Below are 16083 nucleotides of genomic sequence, written 5' to 3'. Positions count from 1 at the left end.
TAGCTATTTCGTAAAAATAGTTGTTTTTTTGAGAAATTTCTACTGGCAAATTACGGTTTTATTTATAATCACAATCAAGTATTTACTAAATTATACATATTTATAAACCAAGTTTATTTAAATATTAAAACAGTAAATCACTTGACACAACCAGTTGTTCAGTGTGGCAGATATTCTTGAATGGCTTTGGATTCCTGGCTTTCCCTATGGCCAAAAGCTTCATTTTGTGTGTCCAGCTTGCACTGGAGCACGGCATAATTTTTGTAATGCGGTACTTGGGCACTTTCCAACCTGGTACATTACTTTCTTCGCGATGAACATACATTTTACAAAGGAGAAGTTTCCAAAATAAACCCGTCTCATCTGCGTTGTATACTTGTACGTGGCGGACTACTGAATTTGACAATCGAATACCGGCGAATTATAGAGCTTGATTTTTCCTTTCAACTAGTAAAAATAACGGCGGATTACAGTAGTTGTCGGATAATCGAGCGGCGGATTACTGAGAGTGTACTGTAATTCGACCTCTACTTATCTACCTATTTTCTTCTGTTTTTCCATTTTATTACAGTTTTGATCTTTACTATACAGTCATCTATTTCCGATATAATGCCGGGTCCACACTGGCAACATGTCGCGTGACAACCTCGTTAAATTTTACAATAATTATCATAGTTGCTTAAGAAATTTTACGATAATTATCATACTTATCGTAAAATTTAACGAGGTTGTCGCGCGACATGTTGCCAGTGTGGACCCGGCATAATATCTCACAGTGAGTTGTGATACGGCCAACTGCATACATACAAATTTCCCAATGGTGTGTAGGTGTGTAGAAGCTAATTTAAAAATAAAATCTTGTCAAATTTTTTATAAAACTTATCAAGTAATTTGGATTTGTTTCATTTTTTTTCAGTATCATCTGATGACGATGTCCTTCTGTTCGATTCAATATTCGCAAGCATATTTGAACGCGCGTGCGAGATCATCGATAGACCCGACGCAATCACTGTTTATTCGCTAGAAGACAGCCTACGTATTGCTGCCGAAATCAAGGGACACTCGGAACAACTGTCCGTGTCCCGCGCTTCAATACAACGTGTTGACGTCTCTGCTCGCCTCGAGTATTTCGCGGGTGCTTGGGAAGTGCGTGGAGCAGAGCGTTACGCAGATCCAGTACGGTACCATAACGAATTCTATATATGCAATAATTGATGATTTGCTTCAGAATTAAATAAAACACTGATATTATAAAAATGATTAATTTATAAAACATCAAGATGGTGTTTGATACGCACTATGAATTCCTGGGAAGTCCTGAATACATTTTAACTGCGCTTCTCAACAATGTGAAGATGCTCTGCTCTGTTCTGAAGGCCATCAATTTTCAAGAGGTCAGTAAATATTCAATATTATATTACAGTCGAACTTGGTTATTACGAGGAAGATGGGACTGACAGAATTTGCTCATTGTAAGCGTTACTCGTTATATTAGAGAATAGTTATTTTTAAATGAGGGGTCACATTACACAAAAAGTAAAAAAAAGTCGAAAATAAAAAATCTGAAAACCATTGTAAAAATCCCCGAAACAAGCATGGCATTCATAAACTACAAAAGAAGTTTATTGTACCTACTGACTTCACAAACCTTGGATTTTTTACTTATTTCAACAATTTTGTCAGCGATAACACCAATTAGGTAGGTAATTAGACACTAATGTCATAAACGTAATGCGATCCCGGCGGCATCCTGTCAGGTCATATTTTATTGCTTAGGGTCGAAATGTTTTTAAACGATTGGCACATCACAGTTTGAAAAAAAATTTTGACGATATTTTAGCTCGGTATAAGCTCCGATAAGTTGCTCATTATAACAGTGAACCAAAATGTCAAAATATTTCCTCATTACATCCGAGATCTTGCGATGTCCGATTTCGTAATAACCGAGTTCGACTATATATTAAATGGGCAGTTTTCATGTGTGTATTGATCAGGATTCAAACATTAAACTGCTTTGTATGAAAGGATATAGGTTACTTAGGCATTTGAGCTACCTTGGAGTATATCCTATGGACCGTGTATTAAATGTCATTATTATTTTCATAAAAACAAAGGTTGGACTAATTAATGGGTATAAATTATTGTTCCTCATAGAAAAAGTTTTAGTACAATCTCCAACCTGTGGAGGACCATTTGCTCCGCTTAGGATCTATCATGGCAATTTATTTTTACTGTCCTTTGAACAAAACTTTTCAATAATTTGTTCGGGAATAGAAATAAATGATCATTTGTGAATGAAACCTCATCTGCCAAATGTTGAATATAAGGGAGGTAGGCTTCTGCGTGTGACTGTAAGTAGAGTGTGGAGAAATTTAAATACGCGTTAGAGAATATCATGTTATTTATTTTCAACGCATTAAAGTCGTGTCACGTAAATGAAACTGTATGTTAGTAATATTTGAGGACATTCGCGTTTTATGGCCGGATTGTCATAAAATAATAAACCGAAATCTGGCTTCAAACCGTTTCACATTTCTGTCATATTTAAGTTGAAATTTTACTCAACTTGGTCACCAATGCCCTCGTATTTGTTCAATTTTCAACACTCATTTTAAAGATAAATTTGGTATTTAGTGAAGAATTAGGACTATCATGGAAGGTTGGCCGTTCAGCAAAATGCACTAGAACCTCGTTTTTATTATTATGAACTTAACTATGTAACGTTATACCATTGTGTTGCTTCTCAGTACGACTACCAAATTTAAACACATCATAGTCAACCATATTTTGTACTAAAATAACTAAAAATGTATACCACCAACTTTATTTTTAACACAAAAACAATAAATTTCAGCAACAAATGCTCGCAGTTTTTAAATGAATGTAATCAGTTAAATCTATATTTACTGGCGACGTTTACAAAGAATATAATTCAGCCGTAGAAATTCTACCTTACTCTAAAGCATTCTTTCATCAGGATCAATTTTAAGTAGGATGTTCATTGCTTTGAAATATTCGGTTGTATTTTTTACATTTTTCCATTACATCCCATTACAAAAATAAATTTATTTCTCTGATGCCAGAATACTGTTCAGTGGTTTCCAAACTTTTATGTTACTACGCCTCCCTTTAAAAAAAACTAATCTCCTCCGGCGCCTCCCCCCCCTTTATTTCATTAAATAATACAGACACCTTTTTAAATAGTCAAGAATGTACTAATACAAAAATGAAATAATTACAAGATAAAAAGAACTTTTTATAAACAACGTTTTTAAATTTTCTGTGGAATCATATAAACTTGACTTGACTAGCTTAAACGATCAAAAAATTTGTACTTGATAGAAATAATACTGAAATGTCATTTGACATTTCATATTGATTTCCATAGTAACGCACGTATATATAATATTTTAGTTGCTAGGACCCCAGACCCCTAGCAACCAATAATAGTGGATTGGATTACGGATTTCTTCCGAAATAACTTTTCATTCAAAACAGAATTAACTGAAAATGAATTCAATTCTTCGTAAAGATGGCTAAAAGTATTAAAAGAATGCATTGGCATCGTGTTCTGATATATTCTAAAAGTTTCAAATGTCTAGCTAGTCGGGAAGTTAGTTAAAAATCGATTGCAAGATTTGTACTAAATAAACAACCACCAGACCAGTGGCGGCCGGTGATTTTTTGGATTGTAATTTTTGGGGGTGCGCTGGAAACCTACCTTATTGAAAAATGAAATCAATTCGGCGTTATTTTTGATTTGACAAAATGTTATTGACATTTGGGAAATTACCTCTATATTTTATATTTATAATGAAACATGTTGCGAGTTACTTAAATCTTTATTAACTTATCACTAGAATTCATGCATTAATAATTTTCTATACCTATTATAAATAACCGACATCATTTCGCGTTCAGTCAATACACAGGATAATGAAATATTAATTTTCCAGAAATGCGGTAGGTACCAAAATTATTTTTATCTTCACTGATTTAATTTGCAGTACACATAAATCAAAATAGCTTACCGATATTCTATTATAATTATTTCTTACCCATTTTAAATTTAGAAAATAATGAATTCTATTGTATTTAGTTTAACAGGCATTTTACATACGAGATTGCCAAATATGATACTAAACATAATTTGAGCGTGAACAAAAGTCGCAGCGTCTATAATAACAAACCATAATTCAAATATGTAATTGCTCTCTACTCAGAACAATATGATGTCATTTTACCCGGTCGGCGCACAATATTCTGGAAGTTACGCATGGCATAAACGATTAGCACGGTTTAAGTTATTTTATAATGGCTTTAGTTAATATTAAGCTTTAGGTTCATTTTAAGTAAACAAAATATAATGCCGGAGCGCGAACGATTTCAGTGAGGATGACGTATACGGCGCATAGTGCCTGTATTATCGCCGATTGGGAATGTGGGCACATCGGTTTATGGTTTGCATTACAATAAGTGAGCGATAATATTAAAAACCTATGAAGGAAAAATATGATTTACGATGTTGAACGATGTTTCATAGCAATGCAGGCAGTGCAGTGCACTTGTATGATGTTAGACCAGCCGCCACTGCACCAGACATATATGAATACGACCTAATAAAAACGTAAAAACAAATATTATAAAAATAAACACGGTTTTACTACTTATATTATATTAATTTTTAAATTAATTTGTTTTTCAAGCGATAAATGTGCTTGTTCATTAGTACAATCAATTTCAATAGTAGTCAATCAAATTCATCATCGTTCATTGACAAATGGATTCTATCATGGGCCCCGCAGGCCACCAGGATCTTTAGCGGGCCCACCTACCTATCGCTGAGGATAAGGGCAGTGTGGTGCACTTATGTAGTGTTTCCTAAATTATACATGGGAGTTATCATTTAAGTATATCATTAGAAAACTAACCAAGAACTCGGTTGCGACTGAACTGTCGAGCCGTGCGGACGTGTTTTTGCATCGCTATTATTTCGCTTTCGTTATCTTCAATTTTGACCCTGCTATTCACAAGTTTTTGATCCCGTTTCTATACTAATACCTTCGCCTGCCCTTGGAATACGATTTGTGAAACTTTTGTGTGTTTTCCCCTTGGACTTTCCCGGGAATTGTGACTTTTAATTCGTTTAATAATAGTTACGTAATTATTGTAACAATAATATTTATTGTGCGATAAATTGTGGTTGAGTGAGTGACGTGTGACGAGTGTTACCTAGCGCCATGGTCAACCACAAAGGGGACCCCATGCAAGTGGAAGGAATGTCCACTAGGAAGCGGAAGTCGGACGTGGCTGAGGGTATTATAGGTGACCCAAAGCAGGCCCCCAAGGTCAAGGATAAAAGGCCTGAGAAAGAAAAAGAGAAAGACAAGCAGAGCGCTTCCACCACTTCAAAGGGCAAGGGCGTTAAGTCAAGGGCTGGTTCAACCTCAGCATCTTGCGAGGAGATCAGTCCCGTGGCTTTGAGTATTCTCTCTGAGTCTCAGGAGAGTGCGTCCAAGGCGACGATTGCCATCAAAAGGGCGCTTGCCACCCTCGAGAAGGACAGTCGTATTGCCAGAGCAACTGTGAACGCAGTTGCCGAGGAGCTTGAGATGGCAATCACTGAAACGTGGGCCATGGCGATAGAGCTGGAGGCACACAAGGCAATTGTGAAGGATCGTGCCTCCTTAACGAGAGCCATCATCCAGGCTCCTTCTAATGCTCCTCCCAGGGCTCTTTGGAGTGACGTAACCCGTAGAGAGGCTCAACCAACTAGAGTCTCCGAATGGCCACCAGTTCCTCCGAAAACTGTCGCCAGGCCGGGGGTGATGTTTTATCCGACTAAGGAGGGCCAAGAATCGACTGCCACAAAGGAAGCGGTCATGAAAACTATTGTGCCTGAAACTTTGGGAGTGCACATCACCCGGGTACGCAAGATCCGGGGAGGCGGGATCATCGTGCATCCCAAAAGTGACGACGAGGCTAAGCGGCTCATGGCTGCCCCTGGGCTGACTGAGGCCGGCTTAAAGGCCCAAGTCGCGGGGAGAAAGCTTCCCCGCGTCATAATTTTTAATGTACCCATTGAGACGACAGAAGATCAGCTCAAGGAGGCAATCATAAACAATACCCAGGAGGGGTCTGGCCTTGCATCTGAGGGTTACGCTGGAACTAAACTGAGCCACAAGGCGGTACCGAAGACCGAACGTTGTCATATGATAATGTCGATCCCTGGAAAGGCTCGAGAGGCGCTGCTTAATGATGGCAGACTTTTCATGGGGTGGAATTCGTTCCCTGTGCGTGACTTTTGCGGAGTTGTCAAGTGTGCAAAGTGCCACTTATACGGACACATGGCTAAGGGTTGCAACGCTAAGGTTACAACGTGCGGCCACTGCACTAAAGAAGGGCATGACAGAGCAGACTGCCCCACCGCTGACGAACCGGGCAAGTGCCCTGCGTGCACGCGCTACAAGAAGCCGAACGGCCACTTGGCCACCGATCCCGACTGTCCTGCGCGCCTACACGCTATTGAGGAGGAAAGAAGCCGCACTGATTACTGTCCGCAATGATCTCCTTCGCTCAGATAAACGTGGGCAGAGGTCGAGCCACATCTGCCGAGTTGCTTGAGGTTGCTCGGGATCAGAATACGGACATAATTATGATATCGGGGCCTAAGCGGTGGCCGTATCATACAAGCTACCCCGAAATCTTTAGCTTGCATATTTGTAATTGACACCGCACTGACTGTGTTGCATCTCTCGCATCTATCCAATGAGCTCTTCGCGGTGGCGGAGATTGCTAATAACAGGGGGCTCTCCATTGTAGTTATATCTGCGTATTTTCAGTACAGTTCTTCTACCCTGTATTGCACAAAACAACTGGAGAAAATCTTATATGCTTGCAGAGGCAAGCAGATAATTGTTGGGGCGGACTTTAACGTCCAGTCCTTGCTCTGGGCCCCCTCTGGGCCCAGACGTAACAAGGACAAACCTGAGCCACTCGAGGAGCTCTTGGCCGCCTTTGATTTGACGGTGCTAAATGACCCTAACGGGCCGGCCACTTTCTCCACCAGAAATGGTGAGTCACATATTGATGTCACTCTGACATCCAGTGGCGTTGCCAGACGCGCCGTGGACTGGCAGGTCCACACGGACGCGGTGGCTAGCGATCACCGTCTGATCACATTTTCGTTCAGAGTTGTGGGAGATGCGGCCCCATTGAGCCAAACCGAGAGCCTACTACTTCCCAGGCGCTTTCGGACGAGCGGTGTCAATTGGGATGCTTTTGACGTCAAAATTGGTGGACTGGCCTCTGCCATGTCGGCTGACGATCTCCACCAAAGAGCCAATGACTTGACTGCGTTCATTACTCAAACTGCGGAGTCCACGCTGGGTAGAACCTCTCTGAGGCCACCCAACCTTGCGCCATGGTGGATACCAAAATTGACGTCTTTGAGAAGGACCATGAGACTTGCCCAAAGAAAATTGCAAAGAGCTAGAAGATCTCAGAACGACTTACCCAGAAATGACGAACCTACGGAGATTGCTTATAAATCCGCAAGGGCAAAATTCAAAAAAGAGTTAAATAAAGCCAAGAAAAAGCACTGGCGGGATTTTGTCTCTGAAATGGGGGACTATGATCCGTGGGGACCGCCTTTCCGCGTGATAAAGCTGGGCTCAAGGCCTTGTAAAGTCATGGCGGCTATGCGGCGCCCCGATGGCACCTTTGCGATGGACAGCGCAGAGTCTGCATCCATACTGCTGGAAGCTCTAATTCCACAGGACATACCTACGGCACATGAAGATGACAGAACCTGTCAACTAAGACTATCTGCAATCTTGCCGTTGGAAACTCACCATTCTCCTGAGCTTACCCAGTCGGAGGTGGGATTAATTTTTGATGGCCTCAGGGCGGGCAAAGCCCCCGGACCTGATGGGATCAGCAATGTGATTGCCAGAAGGGCGTGGCTTCGAGCACCTCATGAGATAGTCGGGCTGTATGCTGACTGCATGAGCAGGGGCATCTTCCCGGACTGTTGGAAGAAGGGTCTCCTTAGGATTATACCTAAGATGAGCACACGACCACCGCATGACCCAAAAGCGTACCGTCCAATCATTCTTCTGCCAGTGCTGGGTAAGATATTGGAGCGGTTAATCAGCAGAAGACTGGAGGACCACCTTGAGAGAATCTACCCTATCTCGGAGAGGCAATTTGGCTTTAGACCCGGCAAGTCTACTGAGGACACTATCAGATTTGCACAGAAATTTGTTGAGGACTCAGAAGGAGATATTGTGGCAGGCTTCTTTTTGGACATAGCCGGTGCCTTCGACACCGCATGGTGGCCATTAATTCTATCTAAGCTTCGGCTCCGACAGATCCCGGGGGACCTCTTTGCCCTAGTGCAAAGCTATTTTAATAAAAGGGAAGTTATATACGACTCTAGCACTGAATTGATTTACAGGGAGACCACCATGGGGTGTTCGCAGGGTTCCGTGCTTGGCCCCTTGCTATGGAATATACTTTTTGACGATGTTTTGACGTTACCTCTGCCACCGGGCTGCGCGCTCGTCGCGTACGCTGATGACCTTCTTTTACTAGTTGGCTCGTCGAGCCGTCCGACACTCGAGCGCGTAGCTAGGGACGCATTATCGAGAATCCTTAACTGGGGTAAGCTTAATAAGCTTGCATTTGCACCTGGCAAAACGGAAGCTATCCTAAAGGGCAGCTCAAGGATAAACATAAATAAGCGATCACCCGCAGTGCGCTTCGGCGACTCTGCTATAAGGCTTTCTCGAGAGGTGACCTACTTGGGGGTCGTTCTGGACGAGAAGCAGACCTTTTTGAAGCATGCTAAAGTAATTGTGGCTAAGGCCAACTCAGCCTATCAGAAGGTTGCTCGCCTGGCGGGCAACAATTGGGGCCTAAAGCCTCGGGCCCTGAGAATCGCCTACGAGGCTATATTCATGGGCATCGCTGGCTATGCCTCCAGCGTGTGGCACACCAAAGCCTCGCTGACAATTGTGAAGAGGGCTCTGCTTAGCGGACAGAGGGCTGCTCTGATTGGCCTTACTAAGGCCTATAGGACCACATCTTCGGATGCCCTGGCGGTCCTTGCGGGGGTCTTTCCCCTCGACTTGCACGTTCAAATTAGAGGATCGATCACTCTCCTTATGAGGAGGATCAATACAACTCTCGCCGGTGTCCCTCTGACACCGCCATCGAGAGTGGAGGGCGTGAGCTACAGAAAAACTGTATCTGAGCTGGTCTACAAGACCGCATATGCGGCATGGCAGGCGAGATGGGTGGCCTCCTCTAAGGGCCGCCAGACTTTTCTATACTTTCCAGATGTCTCGGTGAGACACATGACGAGGAGACTGGTGCCTACCCACTGGACTGGTCAATTCATGACTGGCCATGGAAACTTTGCGGCCAAACTGCAGGGGTTTGGTTTGGCAGGACATGGGTCGGGTTGCTCATGTGGACACGACCAGCAGGACGCAGAGCACGTCCTGTGGGACTGTCCACTTATGGGCCCCGAACGAGCGGAGTTGTTTGCCCGGGTCCGACCCCATTCGGGCCCAATAGGACACGCGGACATGGTGGCAACCGAGGCCAATTTTGCGGCCTTTACTAAATTCGCCAGAGCGTACGGGGGGCGGGACACTCTCGACTCCCCTTGCGACTCTTCAAACTAAAGTCACTCTGATAGTTGCCATATAAATTAACATCATGCATTCGCACTTCGGTGCAAGGTTGCATCACCAGTCCCGTGCGGCTCTGCTCGGGACAAAATGAGGGCTTAAATTCTTTGATCTGGCACACGTAAGGGTTATGTTAGCCGGCCGCGTATGACGTGGCTGCATATACCTAACGGGAGCGGAGGTGGGAATTTTACACACCATGTAACCAAGAACTCGGTAAATAGATTTTTGTTTGCTTCAATATATCTGGCGCAGAAATCATTTAAAAGTGGAAACATGGCGAACTTATTTTTTCCAAAGCTCCATTTTTTTATGAATACCTTCACTTTGTCTTTTTAAATCAGTGAAAGCATTAGTGGTCCTTGCATTGATTTATATTTATAACAAATTTGCCTCAAATTTCAACATTACGATTTGACCCTTTTATTTCATTTTATCACGAGATAGCCAGCGCGCTTCACAATAGTATTGAAGTGAGCTATTATAAAATTAGTCTCCATATTTTCAGACAGGTTTGCAAACAACCTTTTATAGGACTGTTTTTTATGTAGTTTATGACTAGCGGCCGTTTTATAAACTATGTATTTGCAAACTGCAAGCCTATGGCTACATTAATTGTGTTAAACTTTTCGCGCCTCCCATTGCTACCCTCCGCGCCTCCCAGTTTGGAAATCGCTGGTTTATGCCATTAACACTACAATAATTATTTTTTTAATTCTCTACAGTGGGCCACGTTCTGAGCTTTGCAACAAGGCCTCAAGTTCACGGTCGAGCAGAGCAAGTGCGTGGAGGCCTCCGCGTACATCTCTGTGGCCAACTTCAGCCAGTACCGAGTGCCCGAGAAGTACAATGAACTTCAAAGTCAACCTGACAGTGCTAACGGAATGTCTTAACATCTTCGGATCGTCCGAGGACTGCAGTCTCAACATGTACTACAAGGGCAACGGGGGAACTCTTTTCTTCCTTTCTTCCTTTTGTAAGTCTTCTTCACCGATTCTTTGGCATATGATTTAAATAAGAAAGATTTCAATTTATTTACATGTGTGAACATATCAAGATAGAAGTTTTAAACATTCGACATTATATGAAACAATATACTTAACTGAATATAAGTTATCTTACATTGGTGCAATTAGTGAGGTTATACGGAAAGTATACAATCCAAAATTTGGGCAAAAATGAATCATGTTTGGCGATATTTTTGATTGGACTCTATTATTTGAGGAAGCTGTAGTTTTGTGGAGCATAGAGAACACAAGGATGTATTCTAGGCACTAATATTTTTATGATTCACTGCTGGGTTACTGGAGCGCTCCCGCTGGATACCGGATCACGCACTCGTACGTTTGGTTTGATTTTTGTTATGTTTATCGCTCTCGCGACGAGTCACCCTGCACTTGTTTCTGCTAATTGTTAATGAGTTTATCTTCTTCGTCGTGTCGGGTTTTCACTAGCTACAATGTGTCGCTCCAGAAGTTACCAAAGGCAACACCATTTTTCTTGGCTTGTAGGATCTCGTCGAAGTTGTAGCTTACTGGGCAAGCCTTGCATGAAAATAGGTGCTCCATGCTTTGCATTTCACCTCACTCGCTGGTTTGGTCATCAAAGAACCCCCATTTCACCATGTTTAGAGTGCGCTTTACCATGGTTCTCAGTCTGTTCTGAGACTGGCTCCAGGTGGGAGATGATGCTCTGCTGGCTTTACCCAATTTTTGAGGCCCTCAGTTGCCAGATTCGCCTCCCATGCGGATAGTCTATCATCTACGGGTGGGACCATGGCCCCCATAAGGGGGTGGACTGACAGGGCTCTAGCCTGGGGGCCCGGGCTTTGGGAGGGCCCGGCCTGGCGGATTGATCAAATAAGTGAGATAAATATACATTATAAATTAGAGTTAATAGTTTTTAAAAAAGTCTCTATTATCGTTCATGGACATTAACATTTTAATTTATATAATTGTGCGATGTAATTTTTAATTAGTGTGTGTCGATACTCGACAACTCCAGATTAAAGTAGATGTAATAAAAATCGCTAATAATACACTGTAAAAGTACCTTTAATTTGACCTAAAACACAATCTAAAAATGTTAATATAATGCGTGACACTGCTTTTAACTTAACCGATAGGTAGGGGGGCCACCAAAGATCTTAGCCTGAGGGCCCGCTTTAAGATGTGGCTGCCATGGGTGGGACAGTCAATAGATGTCGCCATAAAGTTTTTTCTGGAAAAAACATGCAATGAGTTTATGATTGAAAACTGTTGACGCGGCGGCGGTTGAATTGTAACTAAACAATTATTGGTGATGTGTCTTTTGACATTAACAATTGGAGGGGTATATGGTCGGGAATGTTTGGTAAAAGTTTTATAACAATATTGGCGCAAACAATGTTTATTTTAAATTTTGCATAAATAGTCGAAAGTCCCTTTTCAAAAAAAAGAATATAAATGTCATCTACATGCTAAGTAAATCTTGTTTGTTTAGGTTGGAACCTCTGACCGGTGACGATGTGGTGACAGACTGTGAAATAAAAACGCAAGAAGCGGATGAGTTGATGTACTTCAAAGGGGACGAGGACGTGTCAGAGCAAGCCACTCAGCTGGTGAAGGGACCACAGCTGCTGGCTGTGTTAAGCGACCTGGAGAAGTCTTCCGAGGTCATCCAGATGCGAATATCTTCTGACTATCCGCATTTCACCTTTACCACAGTTGGGCCTCAGGTAAGAGATATTTTAATTCATCTAATTCAGGAATCGGGGAATGAGGTAGAAATTTGATTGCCCAAAATAATGCAAATTGACGTCTACTATATATTGGAAATATGTATCTGTCCAACTTTTAAAGTTGTACGTGTCATGTGAAAATGACTGAGATGCTGCTGCCTTTTGCAAATAACCTACCTACTTCTGTGTACAATATCTTTTCCCTTTGAAAACAAAGAACAGAAATCGCTAGATCTCGAAGACAGCATCCGAGTTGCAACACATAAAAACCAAAAACTATACATATTAATATTACTGTATCAATGTAGTTATTATCAGACACTATTCTTCAAAAGCCTGGAGTGAGATGTTTCTGGAGTTAAATATCTAGTTTTGTGACCTCAACTTAAAATTGATGACGCCCTATAGAATATTATATTAGTATTAACATTTATGAAAATTTTGTCTCGTTTCCGACATTGGACACGTTGCACAGTTTTTTCTGCGATGTCGGCGAAGTCGTCAACCTTCGTTATCAGTTCTCTCACCTCCAGGTCATCATGAGGGCCCATGATGGCTTCCCAGGTTTGTAATTGTACTTTTTATACGGAAAATTTTTATACGGGAACAACGATGAACAGCATGCGCCGTACAGCATTGTTCTTGTGCATGATTAATCAACTAAGAATATTAGTCTAAGAAAATATGTCAAGTATTTGTGACATTCATCATTATTCTACTCTACTTTTGGCGGCTGTTTCCCTGGAATTATGACTTCTTTCTTAGAAGTATCTTGGTACAATATATCTTAGTAAGTATCCTAGGTATAGTCTTTGAGCTTTTTGTTTACTTTCAGGTGGCTATGAAGTGTGACTCTCGAGGAGTGTTGCTGGTGCAGGAGATGATTGAAAAGGAAGGGCAGCATCAGATGTTCATCGAGTACCACATAATCCCACTCGTGCTGGACGACGATGACGACAAAGAGGAAGCAGAACCAGACTAATGCATCTATTCATACAAGTTTGTGAAATAAATGTGGATTTAATGTCTGACTGACGATATTGTGTCACTGCTTTGGAATAACAAGGTTGTATGGTACCTACCCATGTCATGTTGGTTCAAAAGGTTATGTTAGGTTCTTTAGGCGATAAGATTAGTAATATTGCTCATTACAATACAATGTAATAATGCTGATTACAATGATACAAGCTGATTGCATTCCTCTCGGTTGTGTACGTTAGACTGGCGCTTAATTAAGCGAACTATCTTGTTGATCGTTACGTCTAGCTTTCGAAGAAGTTGATTTGTCTAATGTTTCTTCTTCCTGTCCTGCATTTATGATTATTAGTAAATTTACATCACACATTCTTGTTTGCCGCCTTGTCCACTTATTTCGTTTTTTTGTCCTCTACGGGCTATGCCCACCATGCACCTCTCCATACCGTGGTGTGTTATCTCAAGTGTCTGGACTTCTTGTTTACTGAGAGTCAATATTATTTTTAATGACTAGATCCTTTCATTTATGTTCATATGATAACGCCAAGAAAAATGGGAGGTCACTAATGAGAATTGGTTCATACAATCTTGTGATATATTCCTTGCAGTGAAACTAGTCTAAAGTTAATGAACACCTTGTGTGCCTAACATGTTTATAATATATGTTTTTGTCATATTTTCTTATGTTATCTATATATATATATATTTATGTAAACCAGGGGTTGACAAATGTTTTAATAATTGTGTGTTAAGCTCTAATGAATAATTGCGTTGTCGTATTTACAGGTTGTTTTACATTCAGAAAGACATACTTCTTTTAAGTAAGTCAAGCCTACCAATTATGTACCATCAATCTCTGTTTTCATTATTATCCGAAAAATGAAAGCATCGCAATATCAACAAAAATGGATTCCTTGACATTATTTGTCCAATGAATATTGGAATACTGAACAATCGATAAGTTTTCCAGTAATCCTGTAATCTGGTGAGTTGAATTGTGCCAGTATGTAAAAGATATCATTATCAGTATGTAAAAGAAATGGTAATGAATAGAATTTACTTTGTATGGCTGTCTAGGCCGAGCTAAATGCATTCTCGCAATGTAATCGGAAGGTGAGAAAATCGGCGGCTTAAAGTAATGTTCTAAAGTTTATTATTTTTTATTATTGGGTGAAATTACAAGTTAAGGAAGTTGCCTCATTTACAACGGCAACATTAGTTAGAACAATAATAATTCTCCTTAAACAATATATTCATTATTTGGTCAAGTCCAAGTCAAGTTGAATGCACAGCGTCTGCCTCTATCATTGTGTGCCATTTTTCTAGATACAACTGTTTTATCACTTTATTGTAGGATTTTGCGAAATCGCTCAATGCACTCCCGAGAACCTTGTTCCTATTTTGATAGTTACAACCGTCCGATATCATTACAATTTCTTTGTATTCGTTGGACAATTTTCTTAAATAGTCAATAATGCAAGATGTGAATTCATTGGCCGTTATATTACCATCTGCTTCATGCCAAGCATAAAGAATTACATCTGCATCATTTAACTGATGGATGGTAAAGTTGTGAAGTTGAAGTTTTTGTTTGTAATATGCGGATGACGCTAATATCTTCGGACATAGTAAAACACTTGATCCATGGTGGACACAAAATCCATGGTGATGACCATTCTTTTGCTGTTGGCACTTTCTTTGGCTTCACCCTTGGCAATACGACCTTCTTCCTTTTTATTTATGTGTAATTCATAATCTTCTTCGTTTACATTGTCGAGCTTTCATCCGAACACCATACTTTCTATTGGAGGAAGCTCTAAAATAGTGGCTGGGTACTAAAGGTATTGGATTGAGCCATTTCCTGACGTCCTTGATTTTATCTTGTCGATGTCTCATGGTAAATGATACTTCATGTACACTGCTTGGAGTGCTGTTTTCTATATAGTTATTTGGAAGTGTCCAAATTGTCCATTTGTTTTGTCCATCGTTTATAAATATCTTCTTTTATGCCAAATGCGTTAAGGAAAAAAATCCGACACTCTTTGTATTTTTCTCCTTTTTCAAAGATGATGACGTAACCCTTCGTTTTCTTATATTTCAAGTGCATACAAGATCTTGGACATACTACTTCTTCTCGGGCCCATGATCTAATAGCCCAAAAGAATTTAAATATTTTTTTACACTGTTCGTCAGAAATATTTCCGCAAAGTAAAGAATATTTACTTTTAGGTGCGGTCATAATAAGACCACACCTAAATATGTCGCTAGAATACTGGACAATATCCTGCGATGAAGATTTTATTGTGACTCTAATGTCCGATTTTGCCCATTGGTATGCGTCCGTCCAGTGTTTTAGCCCAATTGTTGTGCTGGAGTGGAATATTTTTGTTCCCAGCAAATGATGGCGATCTGGATCTCCCTGCTGGTGATGGTGGAGCGCTTGTTGCAGTGGGCGAGGCACGAGCATTTTCGACCCTAAGCAATAAAATCCGACCGGTTAGTTAACTAGACCGATGCCGCCAGGATCGGATTACGTTTATGACACTAGTTAAGTGTTTAAGTACCTAATTGGTGTTTTTGCCGACAACATTGAAAAAGTATCCATGCATATGATTGAAATTTAGTGTAAAAAATCCACGCTGAAGCCAGTAGGTACCTACCAGTGTTCATTACAATAAACAACTTCTTTTG

General features: G+C 41.0%; 1 protein-coding gene and 1 pseudogene across 2 annotated transcripts in view; both read left to right on the top strand.

Annotated features, from left to right (window-relative positions):
• The window catches only part of LOC147079613 (cell cycle checkpoint protein RAD1-like), a 42547-nt pseudogene extending 30427 nt beyond the window's left edge, over window positions 1-12120 (top strand). The window contains exons 3-4 of the transcript XR_015070012.1: window positions 917-1394; window positions 10424-12120. The product of XR_015070012.1 is annotated as a cell cycle checkpoint protein RAD1-like (transcript). The remainder of the gene's footprint in view (window positions 1-916; window positions 1395-10423) is intronic.
• Window positions 12121-12153: 33 nt separating this feature from the next.
• Window positions 12154-15786, top strand: LOC147079612 (DNA repair protein Rad1-like). Its single transcript, XM_085961136.1, has 2 exons — window positions 12154-12414; window positions 13253-15786. Exons 1-2 carry the CDS (start codon window positions 12154-12156, stop codon window positions 13397-13399), a joined length of 408 nt encoding a protein of 135 aa, XP_085817262.1. The 3' UTR covers window positions 13400-15786.
• The last annotated feature ends 297 nt before the right edge of the window (window positions 15787-16083 follow it).

This window comes from Rhyacophila brunnea, unplaced genomic scaffold (genome assembly GCF_057557595.1).
Source record: "Rhyacophila brunnea isolate RB1 unplaced genomic scaffold, BYU_Rbru_1.0 scaffold_1, whole genome shotgun sequence".
NCBI classification, from domain to species: Eukaryota; Metazoa; Arthropoda; class Insecta; order Trichoptera; family Rhyacophilidae; genus Rhyacophila; species Rhyacophila brunnea.
This window is presented reverse-complemented; position numbering and strand designations above follow the sequence as displayed.

Excerpts from the sequence above, each read along its gene's own strand:
- LOC147079612 (XM_085961136.1), top strand. The coding sequence starts at position 12,154 with ATGCTAAGTAAATCTTGTTTGTTTAGGTTGGAACCTCTGACCGGTGAC. Across the intron at positions 12,415-13,252 it reads TTACCACAGTTGGGCCTCAG|GTGGCTATGAAGTGTGACTC; the intron begins GTAAGAGATATT and ends GTTTACTTTCAG.